Source organism: Phascolarctos cinereus, unplaced genomic scaffold (genome assembly GCF_003287225.1).
Source record: "Phascolarctos cinereus isolate Bilbo 61053 unplaced genomic scaffold, phaCin_HiC Scaffold_5;HRSCAF=322, whole genome shotgun sequence".
Taxonomy (NCBI): Eukaryota; Metazoa; Chordata; class Mammalia; order Diprotodontia; family Phascolarctidae; genus Phascolarctos; species Phascolarctos cinereus.
The window spans coordinates 316128429-316152504 of record NW_027555958.1 but is presented as its reverse complement, the minus strand read 5'-3'; the positions used below and the strand labels follow the sequence as shown (position 1 = coordinate 316152504).

General features: G+C 35.6%; 1 protein-coding gene across 4 annotated transcripts in view; it reads left to right on the top strand.

Moving 5' to 3' along the window:
* Nucleotides 1-24076, top strand: part of TRIM37 (tripartite motif containing 37) — a 114374-nt gene that overhangs the window by 7247 nt on the left and 83051 nt on the right. For 3 of the 4 annotated variants that reach the window (XM_020991858.2, XM_020991854.2, XM_020991853.2), the window contains exons 3-7: nucleotides 2121-2161; nucleotides 3444-3560; nucleotides 7819-7906; nucleotides 9279-9401; nucleotides 22554-22677. In XM_020991858.2, the coding sequence (XP_020847517.1) occupies nucleotides 2121-2161; nucleotides 3444-3560; nucleotides 7819-7906; nucleotides 9279-9401; nucleotides 22554-22677 (493 nt within the window). The remainder of the gene's footprint in view (nucleotides 1-2120; nucleotides 2162-3443; nucleotides 3561-7818; nucleotides 7907-9278; nucleotides 9402-22553; nucleotides 22678-24076) is intronic. The other variant, XM_020991856.2, reaches the window with a different exon arrangement.

Sequence of the window (24076 nt, the reverse complement as noted above, 5' to 3'; positions counted from 1 at the left end):
TATTTGTTTGCCTGTTATCTTTCCTATTAGATTGTGAGCTCCTTGAAGGCAGGGGCTGCCATAGGCCATTCTTTGTATCTGCAGTGCTTAGCACCTCATCTGGCATATAGTAGATGCTTAAAAAATGTTTATTGACTGACTGCTTTTCTGTTAATTCAGTTCAGTTCTAGACCAAGATCATTGTCCAGCTGTAGTGTCTTTCCAGCATACAGTAGACTGTCATAATGCCTGTCGTAATTTGTGCAGTGTAGTTCATCGACTGGGTTTTTCCTGTATGATTTATTAAGCCAGTTTCTTTTTAATGGCCATGAATCTCATCATATTCAGTAATATTCTGGAGCCCTGTAGTGTTCTGAGACTCGATGCCATGAGTATAGTGTCATCTCCAAATGAGCACCTGTTGACCCTAACCATCTATAGGGAATCCCTAACCTGTTTAGACTCTGCACAGGACATCTTCCATGAGAGTGGTAAATAACTTCAGCAAGGAAATGTCCCCTCTGTTTTAGTCTCATTTGAAAGTGATAGTCATAGAATCTTTGGACATAGTTTTCCTTATGGTTGCATATATCAGTGAATCTTGCGTGAGCTTATGCATGGGACAGTTCAGTGGACAGTCAATAAACATTTATTCAGTGGTTGTTTTGTGCCAGGTACTGTGTTAAGTGCTGAGGATATAAGAAGGTGAAAGACAGTCCTTGTTCTCAAGGAGCTCACAGTCTAATGGGGGAGGACAGCATGCAGACAGCTGTGTACCCATAAGCTATGTACAGGAAGCAAATTGGAAATAATCAACAGGGAAAACATTAGAATTAAGGAGGGTTAGGAAATACCTCCTGTAGAAGGGATTTTACCTGAGATTTGAAGGAAGCCAGGAGACAAAGATGAGGGTGAGAATTGCAGTTATGGAGGACAGCCAGTGAATAGAGGTCTGAAGGTGGAGTATCTTGTTTGAGGAACAGTAAGGAGGCCAGTGTCACTGAATTGAAGGGTATGGGGATTGGGAAGGAGAGGAATGTGTAAGGTATAAGAATACTGGAAAAGTAGGTGGGTAATAGAGCACTGGACTTGGAGTCAGGAAGACCTAAGTTCACATTCAGCCTAAAAAAAAAAGGTCACCTAACCTCTTTTTGCTTCAGTTTACTTAACTGTGAAATGGAGATAATAATAGCCCCTATATCCCAGGGTGGTCGTGAGGATAAAATGAAATAACATTTGTAAAGCTCTTTGCAAACCTTAAGTGCTCTATGTATTGTTATTGTAACATTATTGTTACTATTATTTGATATATGACTTAGAAGCTGTTTTGCTCTGTTGACTTAATTCTTTTTTGTAAATGGTAAACTCAGCAGGATCTTTTATTTTCTAGTGATATGGACAAGAGACTTGAACTTCTCTTTTCAGTGATTTTCTGCAGACCCCCAAAGTAACCCTAATTCATTTGGTAAAGGGAGTATTTACTGATGTCACAGATGATCAGGAATAATCACTGTGGAAACACTAGTAAATTTCTTAAATTCAGTATTTATCAAGTATTCGCTCACTTTAGCCATTTCTGGGCTCCTGGTCTTATTGTATAACTTTTATTTTTGTTAAATTTCCTAAAAGGTAGTGAAAATTAAGTCAGTGCCTACTTTGACCTATTCTTTTCTAGATGAGTGTTTTCTTATAGTGTAATTTAGAATCAAGTCATCAATAATTTTTGCTTTCTGTTTTAGTTACAGTCCTATCATTAATATGTGGATGATCTACACATAAGTCACTTGCAGATGCTGTCTAGCCTGTGTTGGGGCTATTTGCCTCCTCCTACTCTGAGTGGTTTCTTTTTATACCAGTTCCTTGTCCTGCCTCTCTTTCTGATATAGTTTAGTTCTGGGCTAGTATTGTTCCTTCTATCTCAGGCAATGGAAACAATTGAGTGCTTGTTTTACCTGCCTTGTGGAGAATAGAGTTTGCTATTTGAAAATATTTTTTATGGAAACTTTGTGCAATTTGGACCTGGTAAGAGAGAAGGACTTAACCAACAGACTTATATATAAATCATGAAACTTAATTTTAATACTTTTAAAATATTGGTGTTTCTGGAACTGAAAATCTTTTTTCCCCTCTTGCCTCCTAAGCGTTGGCTGACAGAACAAAGAGCTCAATGTCCTCACTGTCGGTAAGTTTTTTCATATAATTTTTGTGAATATGCTAGCATTAAGGGAGTGGGGTAAGAGCACATATTATAACCTGTGTAGGAGAATTTTATTCATAACATGCATCATTCACTTCACAAGAATAGTGTCTCCACATTACCAATTGACTGTTAGACATTTCAAATTGGATGTCCTGTAGACATCTTAAATTCAGTGTGTCTAAAACTGAATTAATTATCTTTTCCCTGAAACCCTTTCCTCTTCTTGACTTCACTGTTTTTGTTGAAGATACCACCATCCCTTTCAGTGTCTTAGGTTCATGATATCAGTATTACCCTGGACCTTCATTCCCTCTCACCTCATGTATTTCATTTAATCGGTTGCCAAATCTTGTTATTTCTACCTTTGTGGAATTCTTTACTCACAGCTACTACCTTAGTGTAAACCTTCATGACTTCTTGGCTAGATTATTGCAATAGCCTCTGAACTGTCTCAGCTCTTTTCCTGTATTCTATACACTGTTGTCAAAGTAGTTTTTCTTAAGCCCAGATCCGACCATGACTTCCCTCCTCAACTAACCCCTGTGGCTTCTTATTGCCTCTAGGATCAAATATAGTTGCTTCTGTTTAGCTTTTAAATCTAGTGTAGGCACAGTTTGGCCTTAAACTATCTTTCCAACCTCACTGGACCTCACTGGACTTTCTGTACTCTGCAATCTAGCCAAATGGGCTCTCTCTGTTTCTTATACATGACATTCCATCCCTGTGCCTTTGTAGTAGCCTTTCTTGGTCCAGTTAGCTGCCAAGGCCCATTCCCACTCTACCTTGTATTGGACAACTTTGTACATATAGTTGTATTTAATAACTTTATATATGCATTTATTATTTCTCTCATCCCCTACATTAGAATGTAAGGTCATTGTGAGTAGGGATTGTGTCAGCAATTTATATTTGCATCCCCAGCTCCTAGCACCTACTAAATGATTGATTGACAGTGAAAGAAACAACCTCTGTCTCCCCTCTGCCCTGAAGAATACATAACTAACTTTTCTGCTTAAAAGTCACTCATGAGATTTGGTCTTTTTGCCCTTTTTTTACTTTTAGGAATTTTGTTGTGTACCTTCTCAGGCTAGACTTTTAGTACTAGTTCATTCAGTAAAAATAAGCATAATTCACTGTTTTCATGTTATAATTATTGTTGTAAGTGAATAACTACATGAAAGAGGTAACGGATGTTTATTTATATGCTGTTTTAAATGCTAAAGTCCTGAGTTTCTGAAGTAGACTATAATTCAACCTTTTTCAGTGCTCCCCTCCAGCTCCGAGAACTGGTAAACTGTCGTTGGGCAGAAGAGGTTACCCAACAGCTTGACACCCTTCAACTTTGCAGTCTCACCAAACATGAAGAAAATGAAAAGGACAAGTATGTAAAATCATTTTGGGGGAAAATTTTGTTTTTGTTTTATTATTAGCTTAATTATTAATAAACACGAACATTTCAGTATACAAAGAATAAAAAAGAGGATTGCATATGAGTTCTCTGTTAAGTACAGGTTTTTAAGTGTATAGAATTTTCTATTTTAGTGACAACATTGCCTGAGCTTTTTTTTTGTTTTTGTATATACTTTAAAATATTTTATTGATATTCCTTTTTTTAAATCTATCACTACCTATTTATGTTACCTGCATTCTTGCAAATAAATATCAAAACAATTCATATTGTCAGTGTCTGAAAGATATTTCTCATTCTGTACTTCTAGTTTGTCACTATTCTGCCAAGAGGTCAGTAGCATGTTTAATCATCAGCCTTCTGAAGTCATGGTTGCTTACTGTAGTGATCAGAAAATAAACCATTTTCAATTACTGTAATGAGAGGAAACTCCCAGAAGTTTATTTTTAATCCTATTTTGTTAGTGATTCTTAGATTATATTACCAAGTGTCTAATCTCTTTAAAGACTACTCTAATTGCTAACTCTTTTTGTTGGTTGTTAACTTTGACCTATTCCCACTCTTAGTACAAATGTTGGTAGTATCACAGCACTTTAATTTTAGAGGACTTTGTATTTGTATAGAGAGGTAACTTGGTGAATGGCTAGAGGATTGGTCTTAGATTGAGACTGACCTGGGTTCAAGTCCCATTTCTGACACATACTCCAGGGCAGTTTTCTGTAGAGCATCTAAGGTATAGCACAGGGATAGATCTGCAGTGGTAAAGAGAGTTTCCAAACTGGCAGTTCCCTGGTGCTACTTTGAGAAATATTGATGGCCAGGACAGTGTTTGTGATCTCTTCTTTTTTTACTTTTTTTTTTTTTTTTTGCTGGGCAGTGGGGTTAAGTGACTTGCCCAGGGTCACACAGCTAGTAAGTGTTATGTGTCTGAGGCTGGATTTGAACTCAGGTCCTCCTGAATCCAGGGCCTGTGCTCTATCCACTGCACCACCTAGCTGCCCCCTTTTCATTTTTTTAGATGGAGATCCTTTGACATGGACACGTTACAGGAGGGCAGGTGTGTTTTTGTTTTTGCTTGCAGGGGAGTCCTGGAAAATTAGAGAACTTGGGTTCTTGAAAATTCTTTAAAGCTTTTACAAATTCATGAATTCTTGTAGAACACTAATCACAGCTAACATTTCTATAGTGCTTTAAGGTTCGTAAAACACCTTACATGGATGATCTTATATGGCCTTGTGAGAAAGGTGTTTTTGTTATCCTCATTTTGTAGAAGAGGAGACTGAGGCTGAAAAGTATCTGAGACAGGATTCAAACTGAGGCCTTTCTGGAAGAGTGAAATAAATTGCAATTGTTAGTTATTGGGATGTCTGCTTTACAGAAGTTTGTAGTATCACCATTTTAGAACTGGAAGAGTCTCCAGAAATTATATTGTCAAATTTCTTTCTGCCCTCTTGGAAGGTGGCAGTATTGAATTATTTCCAAAAATATTGTCTGAACTGGAGTACTGAGAATTTTCATAGATAAAGAAAGAAAGTCTCAGGATAAAAATTAGAATGGGAGCAAATTATTTAAATCTCTAGTGCAAGTTTCTTTAACTGTAAAATCAATATCTTCAAAGTCCCTCCCTTTTCCAAGATTCTGATGTATCATATACCATCCTGGAGTGATGTCCCTTCTTAATAGTATTATCTTGTCCTGACTGTTCACTGTAAGTGTCTTTTAAAAGGAATGAGTGAAATGGCCCAGTTTTTTAATGTTTCTTCTCTGTAGGCAACTAAGAAATGTCATTGATTTATATTTTGAGAGAAATTCTATATAGTTTGAAGATACAGCTCATACCATGAAATAATTCATTTGCTAGTCAGACTAAAGAATCAAATATATAGAAACATGCTTACTCAAAAGTTCACTCAGTGTTCAGTGCCTTGCTAAGTGAAATGTTTGTCCTAAAGTACTAAAATTAGAACAGTGTCTCTTTCAGAGAGAGAAAGAGAGAGAGAGAGAGAGAGAGAGAGAGAGTATAGAATTGCTTTGTGCATTTCCTGGATGATGCAGCATTGTATCAACGCAGTTAGCCACATTTATGTCGATTACTATATGTGCCAGCCCTTTTACAAACAATATTTACATGTGTACTACATACACGCACATGCATACACACTGACACATAATTGAGCTTGTAATCCGTCTAGGACTTAGAAGTACTAATGCGAAATTTGTCTAAAGTAACCAGGTAAGTCAGTGGAAGAGATTAGGTGCACAGTATATAGTAGTAAATGGCTATAGTAATCTAGTATTTGGTAAACCCAAAGTTCTAAGCTTTTGGGACAGGAATTCATTATTTGACAAAAATTGCTGGGAAAACTGGAAAGCAGTTTGGCAGAGATTAGGCATACCAACATAAATGGGTTTAGACATGATATAGACATGAAGGGTGATAACAAATAAATTAGGAAAGCATGGAGAAATTTACTTGTCAGATCTATGGATTAGGAAAGAGTTTATGACCAAACGAGATAGAGGGGATTATAGGAAGTAAAATGGATCATTTTGATTACATGAAAGTAAAAACTTCTAGGGGCATCTAGGTGGCGCAGTGGATAGAGCACCGGCCCTGAAGTCAGGAGTACCTGAGTTCAAATCCAGCCTCAGACCCAAATACTTGACACACTTACTAAGCGGTGTGACCCTGGGCAAGTCACTTAACCCCAATTGCCTAAAAAAAAACCAAAACAAAAAAAAACCCAACTTCTGCACAAACAGAACCAATGTGGCCAAAATTAGAGGGAAAGTAGAATACTGGGGATCTTTTTTTTTGTAGCAAGTTTCTCTTATATAAGCCTCATTTTTCCTCATTTCTTAAATATGTAGGGAACTGAGCCAAATTTATAAAAATAAGATCTGTTCTTCAGTTGATAAGTGATCAAAGTATATAACAGCTGGTTTTCAGAAGAAGAAAAAGATATCAACAGTCATGAAAAAATGCTCTAAATACTGATTAGAGAAATGCAAATCAAAACAACTCTAAGGTACCACTCACACCCATTAGATTGACTAACAAGACAGAAAAGGAAAATAACAAATACTGGAGGGGATGTGGAAGAATAGATACACTAATATACATGGTTGGTGGAGTAGTGGACTGCTTCAACCATTCTGGAGGACAATTGGGAACTATGCTTAAAGGGCTATGAAACTACATACCCTTTGACCCAGCACTACTGCTACTAGGTCTGTATCCCAAAGAGATCAGAGAAAAAAGAAAAGGATCTATATATAAAAATGTTTATAGTAGTTCTTTTTGTGGTGGCAAAGAATTGGAAATTGGCCCATCAGTTGGGGAATGGCTGAACAAGTTGTGGTATATGATTGTGATGGAACACAATAGTGCTATAAAAATGATGAGGAGGATTTTTTTTAGAACCAATGCAAAGTAAAATGTGTGAGAACGTTGTACTTAGTAACAGAAATATTTTAATAAAAATCAACTGTGAAAGACAGCTACTCTGAGCTATTGATTGGTGATCCAAGACAGTTGCAAAGGACTCATGATTAAAATTGCTCTCCACCTGCTGAGAGAACTGATTTGAGAGAAGATTGAAGCATATTTTTTTTACTTAGTTTATTTTTATGGTTTTTTTATTGGGGGGAGGGGCAACCTGACTAATATAGAAGTATATTTTGCTTGACTTCACATGTATGATTGATATATTGCTTGCCTCAATAGGTAGAGGAAGGATTGGGGGGAAGAGAAAGAACTTGGAACTCAAATTTTAAAAAAAGAATGTTAAAAATAAATAATTTTAAAAAAATTTTATAAAGGTGCAAATAAAAAATAAAGTGACCAGGTGATCTGAAGGTTACATGTTGGGAAATATTCCAAACTTTGTACATGGTATCATAGATGTTGTCCATATCCAAGAATGAATAAAAGTCAGCTGACAGATTATTATTCTTCCTCAGCATCATCAGCTGCTGCTTATGAGGTGTTTGTCTTTGTGATCCTGTTAGAGAAGCTGGCATGTGGTTTTTAAAAGGCTAATTTAGAGTATTAGCAAAAATTTACAGTTTTGAAAATGAGTTTTTTTAGTGAACTTAAAGCTATAGAAGTAGATCCAAAGCAGAACTTTTATGTTGTATTCGTTGAGATGTGCCTTAAAAAGTCTGACTTTTGGAGAAAAATCTTATGAATTCTTAGCTGCATGTTTCTTTTTTCCATTCAAAAAATTAGATGTGAAAATCACCACGAAAAGCTTAGTGTGTTCTGCTGGACTTGCAAGAAATGTATCTGCCATCAGTGTGCACTTTGGGGAGGAATGGTGAGTAGAACTATCAAGTATACTATTTTTCTTGTGTGTGTGTTTATGTGTTGTTTTGTCTCTCGTTTGATTGATAAACTTTGTGACCCAGTACCATGTATTATTAAGCACTTCCTAGTGGGCACTCACTGGAAAATCATAGATTAGTAGAACAGAGAATTGTCTTAGAGATTATGTAGTCCAAACCATTCATTTTATTTATTGATTAGTCTAGAAGTTAGTGTGTCCCCCATTTGCTAGAGCAACCTCAACTCTGTTATTATGAGAAGTGTTGGGGGAAAAGCACTAGACTTGGAATCCGAGAACCCAAGCCTTTGCTCTGAAACTACTTGAGTGACCTGCAAAATAGTTTTCATTGTTTGAGTCTGTGTGCTGTCTGGGCACACTAAAAGGTTAAGTGATTTGACCATGGTTACATAAACATCTAATATGTGTCAGAGGTAGAATTTGATCCCATATCTCATCCTGAGGTCAGCTTCTGTGTATTATGGTAGGCTGCTTCTAGTGTATATAGTGCCTTCCTATCTATGACAGAGAGAGAGTGTGTGTGTGTATTTGAGTGTCTGATTATTTTGGAAAGCTTATTTGACCGTAGTAATTGTATTCCATCAAAAAACCTTAAATTTTAGGAAGACCAAGTAATGTTATGTTCCATGAGACCCTCCTGTAATTTGAATATTAATGTGCTGAACTAGGAAAACTCAAGTTCCTCCAACTTGGTACTTAAGTGTGCCACCATCCTTTCCTGTCTTTTCTTGATTGGAAACATTAAATCTCACTTTCTACAGTTTCCTCTTAAAGTTTGTGACTAAGTGTGTTCACTGAAGCAGGCTATTCCTTTTATTTTTCTTCTCAGTAGAATGCCATACAGAAGCTCATTGTAACAGAAATCTAATCATTCCAATTTCTAATTAAGAGCTAGAATTTGAGAAGAAGTTGTTTTGAATTTTAACTAAAAAACTGGTTGTGTGAGTACAAATGGATGATTTTTATAGACCTCCCCTCCTTTTTTTACAGGCAAAAGTGACATTCTAAATTGATTATAAATTTGAATGAATACTCGATTTCCAAAAATGGTATGAGAAAAGCTCTTGCTTAAGTTAATCTTGTGCACTGGGGTTCTTGCTGATGATCTGGGCACATGTGAAGATGTTAAGGTATTTTGGTAAAATCCAGGCCTGCTGAAGTCATTCATATAGGAGCCTTGATGCAGATAAGGTGAATTTTTAAGAAAATTCTACCAGCTTTAATAACATTAAAGAAATCTACAAGGCTAAAATTTAGTTTTCAGTATGTTCTAACTTATGTCCAAAGGATGATCATACAGAACCTAAAATGGTCTAAAGATACTTTTCTTATTTGATTTAAATAGCATGGTGGACACACTTTTAAGCCTTTGGCGGAAATTTATGAGCAACATGTCACTAAAGTGAATGAAGAGGTAGCAAAACTTCGTCGACGACTCATGGAATTAATAAGCTTGGTTCAAGAAGTGGTAAGGATAGCCCTAAAAAGTCTTTACATTCATTTATCTTCTACATAGTGGCCGAAGTGATAGGACTTTCCATGTCATTCCTTTGTTTAATAAAAACCTTTGGCTCCCTATTACCTCTAGGATGAAATATGCATTCTCCTGTTTGGCTAAGCCCTTCACAGTTTGGCTTCGGTTTTTATACTTTATTCTACTTCATGTACTCTCTGGTACAGGCATAGACATATGGTCCTGCAGAACTACAGTTATAGTCCTCATTTACTTACCCTTATTATACCTATATTTCAACTCCCGTCTCCATTCCTTTGCACAGGCTATTCTTCATTCCTGTAATGTACTTCCTCCTTATGCCTTTTAGAATCTCTAGTTTACTTCAGAGCACAAGCCTTACCTTTTTTGTGACACCTTTCCAGATCTCCTTCTGTCGTTGTTAGTCCCTTTTTCCCTAAATCACCTTCTTTTTATTTTCTATGGTTTTTGGTTGTTTTTTTTTTTCTCAATAGAATGGAAGCTTTTTGTAAGGTAGGGACTATTTAATTTTTTTTTTATCTTTGAATTCCGAGTGTGTAGAACAATGTGTTATATTGGTGCTTAATAAAAGCTGATTTGATTGTTAAATTCTTATTCATCTTTACATTCCAAGTGTCTTCACATACAGATTAAATTTCTATGGACTGAAATTTTAAAGCTCTTGAAGATGCACATTATAATCTATAAATATTTCTTAATTTATGAACTCTTTAATTTTATGGAAATACAAAGAGGCAGCAATTGTATTGAAATCTCTAGCCTCCATCCTTCCATATGAACAATTGTCTTTTCTTTTCCTAGTCTAGTAAGTGGGAAGTGGTGATTGAATGTTTAAAAATTCAAATAATTAGCTGTTGGTTCCCATAGCTATCCCTCACCTCTTTTCTTCCATAGCTGCTGAGGGAATAACTGATTTTGTGGTAAGGAGATATACTTTGGCTCTTCTGAGTTAGAACATAATGCCTTAAAAAGTACTATACTTTATGCACTAAATCTGGTTAATTGGGGCAGTGGATAGAGTACTAGGCCTGGAGTCAGGAAGACCTTAAGTTCAAATATGGTCTTAAATACTTGCTAGCTGTGTAATGGTGAATGAGTCACTTAATCTCTATTTGCCTCAGTTTCTTCAACTGTAGAATGAACACAATAACAGCACCAGCGTGAAGAATTGTTGTGAGGATAATGAGATAATGTTTATAAAGCAGTTTAGCACAATGCTTGGCACATAGTAGATGCTATGTAAATGCTAATTTTCCCCTTCCAGTCTTCCCTACCCCCCCAAAAATCCCTACTCTGATCAGTCAACAAACATTTATTAAGTGCATTCTATATTTGGGAGATACAGAGTCAGAAGTGAAATTTCTCATCCAGGATAAAGGTAACCCTAGATTCTCAAAGAATAGGCAGGTATTACTAATTTGAAAGACTCAATATGGCACTTTTTAATTTGTAACTTTTAATTTATGAAATAAAACAAACATTTCCATACCAATACAGTAAAAAAAATTGCATATGAAACTGCTGATCAACTCTTAACAGGATTTTACTGAGCCAGTCTCTAACTTGAGAATGACAAAACAGCAGGCCAGAGACAAAGTGCCAGTAATCAGGTAGTCCTTTAATTAATTAGTTTCATTATGAGGAACAGATTTTCTGATCAGAATTCTGCCTGGTTGAAGTGAAGACAGATTATATACATAAATCACAAGTGGGAAGGGAGGGGGACAGGTGGATTACAAACAGTTGTTGCCAGGGCCAGAGTGGTTTCCCACAACAATTCCACAAATGGAAGACAATACAACAATTCTGGAGTCCTTTGGGAGCAATACTGCTCAAGTCCTTGGTGGTCGGTTACTCTTAGTGGGTCACCACAGGATCCAGAGTTCTGTGATAGGAACAGGTTCTGCAGTCTTTGATTCACTTCAAGTACTCAGGCAGGAACATGCCAGTGATTGTGAGTCTTGTCAAGCTTTGATTGATCAGTTCAAGCTGCATTGTGAGTTTGACTCACAAGTTGGAAAAGGCAATTCTGAAAAATCTGTTAGTATATTCATTATACATATCATATCTATTATTATGAAGATCATAATTCCCTCTGTTCTGTTGTGTACAGCTTGCTATTCCTTTCAAATATACAGCAAAATTATCATGTAAATTTCTTTTTTTTTCTTCCCTATCCCGACCCCCTGCCCTAGAGATGGCTACCATTAGACACAAATAGGTATATGTGTGTATATATGTGTGTGTGTGTGTGTGTGTGTGTGTGTGTGTGTGTGTGTATATATGCATATATATATGTGAAATTATTCCATACATACTTATATTTATCAGCTTTTTCTCTGAAGGCAGATAGAGTCTTTCTATAAAGAAAGACATATAAATGTCCTTTATAGTTAATTTAGATATTTATTTATATTAGAATAACTCATTCGCTCAAAGTTGTTCTTAAAATGGTATTGCAGTTAGTGAATGCAGTGTTCTTTGGGTTCTGTTCATTTCACTCTTTATTATTTTGTGCAGGTCTTTCCATGTTTTTTTTTTCCCTTAATAGCATTTAATTTTTTTCCCCCAATTACATGTAAAGATAGTTTTCAATTTTCTTTTTTTTTTTTGGTGAGGCAATCGGGGTTAAGTGACTTGCCCAAGGTCACACAGCTAGTATGTGTCAAGTGTTTGGTCTGAGGCTGGATTTGAACTCAGGTCCTCCTGACTTCAGGGCCGGTACTATATCCCCTGTACCACCTAGCTGCCCCTTCAATTTTCATTTTTGTAAAATTTTGAGTTCCAAGTTTTTCTCCCTGCCTCCCTAAGATAGCAAGCAGTGTGATATAGGTTATACATGTACAATCATATATTTCCTCATTATTCATGTTATGAAAAAAGAATCAGAAAAAAAGGGAAAAGCCATGAGAAAGGAAAAACAATAAACAAAAAAGTGAAAAGTATGCTTTCATCTGCATTTCAGACTCCATAGTTCTTTCTATAGTTATGGTTAGCATTTTCCATCACAGGTCTTTTGGAATTGTCATAGATCATTGTATTGCTGAGAAGAGCTAAGTCTATAGTTATAGTTAATCATCACACACTATTGCTGTTGCTGTGTACAGTGTTTTGGTACACTTCACTCAGCATCAGTTCATGTAAGTCTTTCCAGGTTTTTCTAAAATCTATCTGCTCATCATTTCTTACAGAATAATAGTATTCTGTTACATTCATGCACCACAGCTTGTTCAGCCATTCCCCAATTGATGGGCATCCCCTCAGTTTCCAGTTCATTGCCACTACAAAAAGAGCTGCTAAAAATATTTTTGTACATGTGGGTCCTTTTCCGTTTTTTATGATCTTTTTGGGATTCAGACCTAGTAGTAGTATTCCTGAATCAAAGGGTATGTACAGTTTCATAGTCCTTTGGGCCCAGTTCCAAATTGTTCTTCAGAATGGTTGGATCATTTCACATCTCCATTATGTCCCAGTTTTCACATATCTTCTCCAACATTTATCATTTTCCTTTTCTGTCTTATTAGCCAGTCGGATAGGTGTGAGATTACCTCAGAGTTGTTTTAATTTGCATTTCTGTAATCAATAGTGATTTAGAGCATTTTTTCATGATTATAGATAGCCTTAATTTTTTCATCTGAAAACTGCCTATATTCTTTGACCATTTCTCAATTGGGGAATGACTTATATTCTTATAAATTTGACTCATTTCTCTATATAGTTTAGAAATGAGGCCTTTGTCAGAAATACTGGCTATAAAAATGGTTTCCCAACTTTCTGCTTTCCTTCTAATCTTGGTTGCATTGTTTTTGTTTGTATAAGGCCTTTTTAATTTAATGTTGTCAAAATTGTCCATTTTGCATTTCATAATGTTCTCTGTCTCTTGTTTGTTCATAAATTCTTCCCTTCTCCATAGATCTGACAGGTAAACTATTCCCTGCTCTTCTAATTTGCTTATGGTATCATCATCCCTTATGTCTAAATCATGTACCCATTTCAATCTTATCTTGGAATATGGTGTGAGATATTGGTCTGTACTCTATTTTTACTATTTCCTATTTCCATACTATTTTTCCATTTTCCTAGCAGTTTTTGTCAAATAGTTCTTATCCCAGAAGCTGGAGTCTCTGGGTTTATCAAACATTAGATTACTATAGTCATTTACTACTGTGTTTTGTATACCCCACCTGTTCCATTGATCTACCACTCTATCTCTTAGCTAGTATTGAATAATTTTGATGATTGGTGCTTTAAAATATAGTTTTAGATCCAGTATGGCTAAGTCACCTTCCTTTGCATTTTTTTCATTAATTTCTTTGGTATTCTGGGCCTTTTGTTCTTTCAGATGAATTGTGTTATTAGTTTTTCTAGCTCTATAAAATAATTTTTTGGTAGTTTGATTGTTATGGCACTAAATAAGTAAATTAATTTAGGTAGAATTGTTATTTTTATTATATTAGCTCAGCCTACCCACGAGCAATTGATATTTTTCCAGTTGTTTAAATCTGACTTTATTTATGTGAAAAGTGTTTTATAATTGTTGTTCATCTAGTTCCTGAATTTGGTAGACTCCCAAATATTTTCTGTTATCTATAGTTATTTTAAATAGAATTTCTCTTATCTTGCTGCTGGCTTTGTTGGTAGTATGTAGAAATGCTGATGATTTATGTAGGTTTATTTTATATCCTGCAACTTTGCTAAAGTTATTGTTTCAAGTAGTTTTTTAGTTGATTTAGTATGATACCATCATATCATCTGCAAGGAGTGATAGTTTTATTTCCTCATTGCCTTTTCTGATTCTTTCGATTTCTTTTTCTTTGCTTATTGTTAAAGCTAACATTCTAGTACAATATTGAATAATAGTGGTGATAATGGGCATTGTTGTTTGACCCTTGAACTTATTAGTAATGCTTCTAGCTTATCTCCATTACAGATAATGCTTGCCGATGGCTTTAGATAGATACTGCTGATCATTTAAGGAAAACTCCATATATTCTTATACTCTCTAGTGTTTTTAATAGGAATGGGTGCTATATTTTGTTAAAAGCCTTTTCTGCATCTATTAAGATGATCATATGATTTCTGTTAGTTTTGTTATTAATATGGTCAGTTATGCTGATAGTTTTCCTCATATTGAACCATTCCTGCATTCTTGGTACAAATCCCATCTGATCATAGTGTATTCCTCATGATAAATTGCTATAATCTCTTTGCTAATACTTGAGAATTTTTACATCAATATTCATTAGGGAAATTCATCTGTAATTTTCTTTCTCTGTTTTGGCTTTTCCTGGGTTTAGGTATCAACATCATATTTGTGTCATAAAAGGAATTTGCTAGGACTCTTTCCTCATCTATTTTTCCAAATAGTTTATATAGTATTAGAATGAATTGTTCTTTAAATGTTCACTTGCAAATCCATTTGGCCCTGGAGATTTTTTCTTAGGGAGTTAATTGATGGCTTGTTCAATTTCTTTTTCTAAGATGGAGTTATTTGAGTATTTTATGTTGTCTTCCATTAATCTGGGAAATTTATATTTTTGTAAATATTCATCCATTTCACTTAGATTGTCAGATTTATTGGCCTATAGTTGTGTAAACTAGGCCCTAATTATTGCTTTAATTTCTTCTTCATTGCTGGTGAATTCACCCTTTTCATTTTTGTTATGGGTACTTTGTTTTTCTTCTTATTTTCATTCAAATTAACCAAAGGTTTATCTGTTTTACTGTGTTTTTCCCCTTATAAAGCCAGCTCTTAGTTTTGTTCATTAGTTCAAAAGTTTTCTTTCAATTTTATTAATCTCTCCTCTGATTTTCAGAATTTCTAATTTGGTATTTAATTGGAGACTTTTAATTTGTCTTTTTTTCCTACATTTTTTAGTTGCATGCCCAGTTCATTGATCTCCTCTTTCTCTATTTTATCTGTTGTAAGCATTTAGAGAGATAAAATTTCCCCCTAAGAACTGCTTTGGCTGCAGTTTTGGTATTAATTATTCTCATTCTCTTTGAAATTATTGATTGTTTCTGTGATTTGTTGTTTGACCAACTCATTCTTTAGGATTAGATTATTTAGTTTCCAATTAGTTTTTAGCCTATCTTTTTTTGGTGTTTTATTACGTATAATTTTTATTGCATCATGATCTGAAAAGGATGCATTTAATATTTTTCCCTTTCCACATTTGATTATGTGGTTTTTATGCACTAATACATGGTCAATTTTTATGTAGATGCCATGTATCACCACCGAGAAAAAGATATATTCCTTTCTGTCCCCATTCAGTTTTCTCCAGAGGTCTATGATATCTAACTTTTCTAAAACCTATTTACCTCCTTAACTTCTTTCTTGTTTATTTTGTGGTTAGATTTATCTAGTTCTGAGAGGGGGAGGTTGAGGTCTCCCACTAGTTTTGCTGTCTATTTCTTCCTGTCACTCACTTAACTTTTCTAAGAATTTGGGTGCTGTACCACTTGGTGCATATATGTTTAGTATTGCTTCATTGTCTATGATGCCTTTTAGCAAGATGTAGTTTCCTTCCTTATCTCTTTTAATTAGATTTATTTTTGCTTTTGCGTTGTCTGAGATTTAGATTGCTACCCTGCTTTTTTAATTTCAACTGAAGCATAGTTATATCTTCTGGTCGAGTCTTTTACTTTTACTCTGTGTGTATCTCTCCGCTTTAAATGTGTTTCTTGTAAACAGCATATTGTAGGATTCTGGTTTTTAATCCACTCTGCTATCCTCTCCCATTTTATGGGAGAGTTCATCCCATTTACATTCACACTTAAAATTATTGTGTATTTCTTTCCATCCTATTTTTCTCCGTTTATACTTTTCTTATTCTCTTTACCCTGTCCCTCCTCACCAGAATCTTACTTTTGACCACTACTTCCCTCAATCTGCCCTCCCTAATATCAAGGGCCCTCCCCCTCCCCTCCATTTTCCCTTCTTATTGCCCTTTCCTCTCCTACTTCCTTTTAAGGTAAAATAAATTTCTATACCCAACTAAGTGTGTATGTTATTTCATCTTTGAGCTAAATCCAAGGAGAGTAATGTTTAAATAATGCTCACCCCCTCCCTTCTTTCCCTCTGTTGTAGTAGGTCTTTTGTGCCTCTTCACATGATGTACTTTACCCTATTTTGTCCCTTCCTTTTCTGTTCTCCCATTTCAATCCTTTTTATCACTCCTTAATTTTTTTTATATCATCACATGAAAGTCAACTTAGACCCATACCCTCTGTGCATGTATACTCCTCTAACTGCTCTAATAGAGATACAGTTCTCAAGAGTTCCAAGTATCATATTCTTATGTAAGGAAAACATTTGAAATCTTATTGAATAACATGTTTTTTTCCTTCCTGTTTACCTTGAGTTGAGTCTTGTAGTAGAAGATCAGATTTCTGTTCAGCTCTGGTCTTTTCATCAGGAGAGTTTGAAAGTCCTGTCTTTCATTGAATGTCCATCTTTTTTCCTGAAAGCTTACGTTTGGTTTTTCTGGGTGCTTGATTCTTGGTTGTAATCCAAGCTCCTTGCCTTCCAGAATATCACATTCCAAGCCTTCCATACCTTTAATGTAGAAGGTACTAAGTCCTGTGTAATCTTGACTGTGGCTCCCTGATATTTGAATTGTTTCTTTCTATCTGCTTGCAAGTATTTTCTTCTTGACCTCATAATTTTGGAATTTGAGTACAATATTCCTTGGAATTTTTATTTTGGAATCTCTTTTAGGAGGTGATCGATGGATTTTTTCAGTGACTGTTTTACCCTCTGGTTCTAGGATATCAGGGCAGTTTTCCTTGATGATTTCTTGAAACATGCTGCTGTCCAGTCTCTTTTTTTCTTCATAGTTTTCAGGTAGTCCAATAATTCTTAAATTATCTCTCCTGGATCTATTTACTAAGTCCTTTTTCCAGTGAGGTAATTTACATTTTCTGCTATTTTTTCATTCTTTTGATTTTGTTTGACTGATTCTTATAGACTGGTGGGAGGTGGAGGAAAGGAAGGAGGAAAAAAAAACAGTAAAAAATGTTCAGCAGAGCACAAAAGAGAACCTACAGGGAAGCAAAGAAAAGATGGACACATCTCAACACAAAGCATAGTATTTATAGGCTTTCTTGAAATGGAAATTTATTGCTATATTTATACTATTTATATTGAACCCTCTCATGCTCTGCTGTGCACATGACATGTTTTTTTCTCTTCTTATTTTATATTTAAGTTTATATTTCTTTTCACATTATATATTTAAGTTTTAGTATTTAAGTCTAAAATTTTTTAGAAAAGATGAAAATAAAAATAAGCAAATATCAAGATAGCTGAAACTGAGCTTTTCTGAGTAGGGAGGTGAAATTCATATACAGATTCCAGGGTGCAGGCAACTGAACAATATAGAAATGCTCAGGCAGCCAAGTGGGGTTTTCAAAAACAGGGGACTTAGCAATATATCTAACTTTGTGCCCCACATTATGAACAGTTTATATTCATTTGGAAAGGAGTTGTTTGGGAATTAGTATGCATTTTCCCATAGACAGTGTTATAAATGGCGCTAAAATTCATAAGATCATAAATTTAGAACTGGAAGGGATCTCTGAGGTCATCTAATACAACCTCCTTATTTACCAGATGAGGAATTAAGGCCTAGAAATGTTAAATGACTTGTCCAAGGTAACAAATGTAGTAATTGGCAGTGGTGGAATTTGAACCCAGGTCTTCTAATTCCACATATAGCAATTTTACAAAAGCATCACACTATTTCTCTGTCTCTGTGTCTCTCTCTCTCCCCCTCTCTCTTTCACACACACACACACACACACACACACACACACACACACACACACACACACGCACTTCAACCTGTAAAATACACTTATTACGGTATTTCAGTAATTCAAAAACTGTATTATCTCTTTAGTGTGGGCCTTCCCTCCATCATAAAAGGTTACAAGCTCTACATGTTTTAATACATGGTCTTTAAAATTTTCTAGAGCCAAAAAAATTCTTCACTTGGTAGCTAAATACTTGGAAATAAGAGTCTTTCTAAATTTAGAAGACTTTTATATTCTTCTAGATATATATGTATTGTTCCTTCTTGAACCCATTCCTGATGAAAGTAGGTTTCCAGAACTAACAGCCCTCCTCCCCCATCCAGTTCCTCTGTATCAGTTCTTCCTCTTGCACCTCATTTATATAAGATAATTGCTCTTTTTAGCTGTTTCTGAACAGTTTTACTTTTTGATGTCACATCATGCTCAGGTCTACTCCAGTATTTCTTATGAACTACCCAGTTGCTAATAACAATCTTAGACATATGTTTTACATTTTACATACATCAAAGTTAAAATAGTCTGTCCTTATTGAGTCCCTTGTAATTGGACTTTGGTGTGTACCTTATGTTTCTTTTGGCTGTTGTATATCAAATCTTCTATTAAATTCAAGTTCTTTGTGTTTTTTTTAAACAAAATACTTAAAGTCTGACGATTCATTAAATGTCCATTTTTTTTCCATTCACAATTATGCTTAGCTTTGCTGAGTATGATATTTTTGTCCAGAAACCCAGTTCTTTTGCTCTTTGGTATATAGTGTTTACATCTTGGTATTTATTAGAAAATATTAGTACTGAATTCTACTGTCTTCCTCTTCCTTAGACTCAGCACTACAATTCTCATTTGGAGTACCAGCACTCCTTTTTGTTGATGATTTACCCTATCTATGTATTCCCAGACTTACCACATTGTACTCTGAACATCTTGCCAAGTTATCAAGTAACCTTGTCTCCCCACTCCTTGCCCCCATTCCCTAACTTGCTACCTCTGGGAACAATAATCCGATTAATTCTACCGTTATGAAAAGTACATCAATTAATTGCTTTATGACTCCATTCACCAACACTCGGATTTCTTACACCAAACCACCTTTCTCTGGCTACTACTCCCCCTGTATGTTTTGTCTTTCACTAATAGAATGTAAATTCCTTGAGGGAAAGGACTCTTGATTTTTGTACTTTTATCTTCAGCGCTTAGCCCGTTTGATAAATGCTTTTTTTATTTGTTTCAGAGATATTGAGGGTTAAATATGTTTTTTGGTTTGGCAAAGAGATGCCTATTAGTTCCTGTAAATTTTGGTATGTTTTCAAAACTAGTTTGTAACATAGGTGAAGAGATAATAATTCACTCTTGGGACTTTATAGGCTGTGACATAGCCTTAATTACTTTATTGTATAGAATATTCTCCCAGAATTTTGGATTTCACTGATGGTAGTATTTCCTTTAGTGATACCGATTGAAGCCTAGCCATGCCTATACATCCTTTTCAGCCCTTTTCCATGTTGTCGCATATATATACTAATGACTGCCTTCCTTAAAACCTCTTATCATTGTGAGGCTTCCAGTTATAGTAGGCCAGGTCTGACTCAACCCTCTCTGATATTTCAAGTTTGAGATTAGAATGGAATGAGATGTTTGTAGATTATCTAATAACTAACAATAGGAAGTTTATTTAGCTATAGCCAGGAAAGGGTATTTCACAAATATATAGTATTGATTAACTTAATTAGACTAGAACTTTACATGTATCTAACAGAACGGAAGAGATTCAATGTGAAGTTTGAAATGAGAGTTTGTGTTCCAGATCAGTCATAATCTGGTTTTAAGACTGTTGCTGAAGGCGTGGGCAGCATTGGAGGAAGACAAGAAAAACTAAAACAGAAAGAAAGCAAAAATAAAACAGAACAAGCAATGAAATGGCCCCTTGAATGGGGAACCAAATATAGGGAATAGTAAATTGCCTACTCCTCTCTTTTTTCCCTGCTTTATTCCTTTTTCCTTCCCTTTTATTTTTTTTCTCTTAAGATCATAGAAAATATAGCTAAGCTCCCAGGCCCTCTGTCTTATTTACTGTCCCTATGACTCTTGAAGACATTAGGGTTCTGAGTAAATTCCTTATAATTACTCAGATGCATTTGCTTTTCTGTGTTTTTCTTGCCTTTTATATTTGCATTCCAAAATGTCCTCTGTTCAGGCCTCTTCATCATGAATGCTTGGAAGTTAAATAGACATGAAAAAGCCAACTCCTCCCCACCCCTGCTTCCTCTATAAGATCATGCTTAGTTTTGGTTGTTGGCCTTTATTTTTTTGCTTTTATGAATAAGAGATTCCAAACTTTCCTCTCCTTTCTAGTGGTAACAAATATCCAGGTGTGGTGTGATCTTTACTGTGGTATTTGCACTTTTTCTCTGGTCGCTTAAGATTTTATTTTTTCATTTGACTAGGAAGCTCTGAATTTTGGCTATGATGTTACTGGGAATTTTCATTTGGGGTTTCTTTTTAGAGGTGATTGGTAGATTCTATTTTCACTTTGTCTTCTGGCTCTAATAGATCTGGTTACCTTTTATTCATGATTTGTTTGAATTGTAGAGTATGTAGGCTTTGTTTATGGTTGGGGTTTTCTGATAGTTTAATGATTCTTAGATTATCTAGCTTTCTATGTCAGTTGTTTTTGATAGGAGATAACTTAAATTTTCTGGTATTTTTAAGTATTTCAATACTAGCATATTTCTTGTTACTTCATGGAGTCAAGTAAAGAGCTGAAAAGGAAATGAAAACTTGAATGAATTGGAAGAAAAATAAACACTTTAGTCCAGGAGGTACTATTAACTACTTACTATGTGTCAATCACTGTGCTAAACTAAGCACTGAGGACACAAATAGAAAAGGACACTGATCTAGCCCTACTTTTTCCAGGAATTCTTTTTTTGTTTGTTTTTTTTGTGAGGCGTTGGGGTTAACTGACTTGTCCAGGGTCACATAGCTAGTAAGTGTCAAGTGCTGAGGTTGGATTTGAACTCAGGTCCTCCTGATTCTAGGGTTGGTGTCTATCCAGTGGGCCACCTAGCTGCCCCGTTTTTTTCCTTCCCCCCCCCCAAGAACTCTTATTGGGCTTGTGTCCAATCTGCGTTTTTCAATTGAGGTTTTGCTTATATAGATGTTTTCATGAAGTTGTTTTTTTCAGAGTTTGTGTCTTGAGCTTCTTCTTCACCACAGTAGCTTTTTACGGTCAGGTTCTTTTTTTGTTGTGGTTGTTTGCTTATGTTTTTTTAGCCTGTTTCTTGACTTTGAATTTTATGACAGAGTTGGGCTCTGTTCCCCTTGGGAGGAGGAGGGTCACTGCTCTAAGCTTTAGACTTTATTTAGTTCTGAGGGTTTGTAAGTTTTCTGTGCTTCCAGGGTGGTATGATCTGGGGAGAGGTGTCACTGCTCTCCTGGTCTGCGCTGTGGTCCTTACTCTGGTAGGGACCCTGCTGTCTTATAACCACAAACCCTAGTGTGACCTGGAACGAGGCCCCCTCCTCTCTGTGTGTCCTGTAATTGCAACCAGGGCTCCTGCTCCCTGGCAACTGCAGATACTCCATGGAACTCTGGAACTGTAACCCAGAGCTGGGTAATGGGCAGTGGAATTGCCAAACATCACCTGATCCTGTACCCAGTGCCAGCACAGAAGTCCTCTCTAATCTCCTTTTGACCAATGGTCCGGTCCCCTTGCTGTCTTGCTACTGCTGTTTTTACCATCATGTCTCCAACGCCCACAGCTGGTGTTGCTGTCAGGCTGCACTCCTGGCCAGCCTCTACCCCAGTGTCATGTACTTCTTTCAACCTCCTGAGTTGTCTTGGGCTGGAAAAATGTCACTCGGAATTCAATTTGTGGTGTTACTTTAAAGTTGTTTGGAGAGGAATATTGGGAAGAGTTGAGCTAGAATGTTCCTCTACTCTGCCACCTTGTCTGAGCCCCCTCCTTAAATGGAGGATGAGAGAGAAGCTCTCTACTGTTCACCCTCTACTTACTCTAGGGGGGAAGGGACCTATTGCCCTTTGATGGATAATAGAGTTAACTTCTTAACTTCTTTTAGGAGAACCTGTGTGCCTTCCTTTCATTAAATTTCAACTTAACGCTTTAATTGAGAAATACATTTTAAAAAATTATTTTCAGGTCCAGACAACTTTTTTGTATACATTTAGTGCACATTTTGTTGTTAGGTTTTGGTAGTCAAAAGCCTTCCAGAAAAATTGGCTAGCAAGCTATATTTATTTTTGTTGACATTTTCAAATTAAACAAATTTTAACTTGTTAATCCCTTAGGAAAGAAATGTAGAGGCAGTGCGAAGTGCAAAGGATGAACGTGTTCGAGAAATTAGAAATGCAGTGGAGATGATGATTGCACGTTTAGATACACAACTGAAGAATAAACTTATAACATTAATGGGTAAGTGCTTTTTGCCAGCTTTCTCTTATAACACTTTGACTTTCCTCTTGAGATTTACTGGAAAATTATTTTACATCTCTACAAAGTGATGATGTGGCACATTATTTGAGTATACACTTTTAAAATAAGAAATGATGGTATCATCGAAAGAGCTCCTGCCTTTAGATGTAGGTTGTGGTCCATCACTAACATTTACAACTGTGACGTTTTACAAGTCAGCTAACTTCTCTAAGCCTTAGTTTCCTTAATGGGAAATGTTAATAATATTGACCTCACTTGGTTTTTGTGATCCTCAAATAAGGTACTGTTTGTGAAAGCATTTGGGAATCATCAGGCTGTATGTGGTATAATGGTTTGAGCACTGGCTGTGAAGTCAAGATGACCTGAGGTCAGAGTCTCTTTGTGGTGCTTCCTGCCTATGTGACTTTGAGCAAGTCGCTTAATCTTCCTGGGCTTTTACTACTTTGTCTGTAAAATGAGGGAGTTACACTAGATGGCCTCTGAGGTCCCTGCTAATTCTAGATCTGTGATGGGTCTTTACTGTCTACTCTTACATATCCTACCTAGACAGACAGTGTGTTTTATGTGTATATAGAGACATAGAGAAGTAAGAGTCCATGATGTCTTTTATCAACTTAGTGGTATGGTTTTAGCTATAGCAAAGAAATTCTCATATGTAAGCAAAATTCCTACTGTTAGAGTTTTAATTCATTTCTTTTCAATTTGTCTTGTGTAAAAATGAAGAGTTGGTTTGTTTTCATACTTAGCTTCGATGTAATCCCTGAAACTTCTTCTTCAGTATAAAGAACTTTGGTTCTTTAAGTTTTTAATTTCATTTTTCACTCTTATTTTTTTTTTTGTTGTTTTACTTTTTTTCCATGTATGATTTCTACGTTCTTCTTAAATCGTGAAACCTAGAATTAAATATAGGATTAAACAAAAGTTTTTAGGAAGAATCTGGCAACTGTTAAATGAAGTGACAAGTCTTTGTTTATGAACTATACCTTTTAACAGCCGTATATTGTAGTACATAGTCCAATTTTAAATAAAGTTCAGCAAGTCAGGTGATTTTTTTACCTGCTTGTCTTGGCCCTCCAAGATTCTGGCCATTACTTTTGCCTTGTCATCAGAATTTTACTTTTTTCACATTATTTGTAGAAGGTGTTTTAAATTTAAACCGACACCTCTGTTTAAAATGTTTTCACTTGCCAATTAGTATTTCCCTATTTTTGTGCAAATTAATTAAAGTGGTAGAAAATTATAAGCTATCATTTGTTTCCACTTTTTTGTTTGTATGACTAAATGGGTTTAAAGTGTAATGTAGGGCAAGGATAGCTTTCTTTGGACGGTCTGACAGCCTTTATTTCTAGATTTTTAGTTAATTTCTGGCATTTATTCA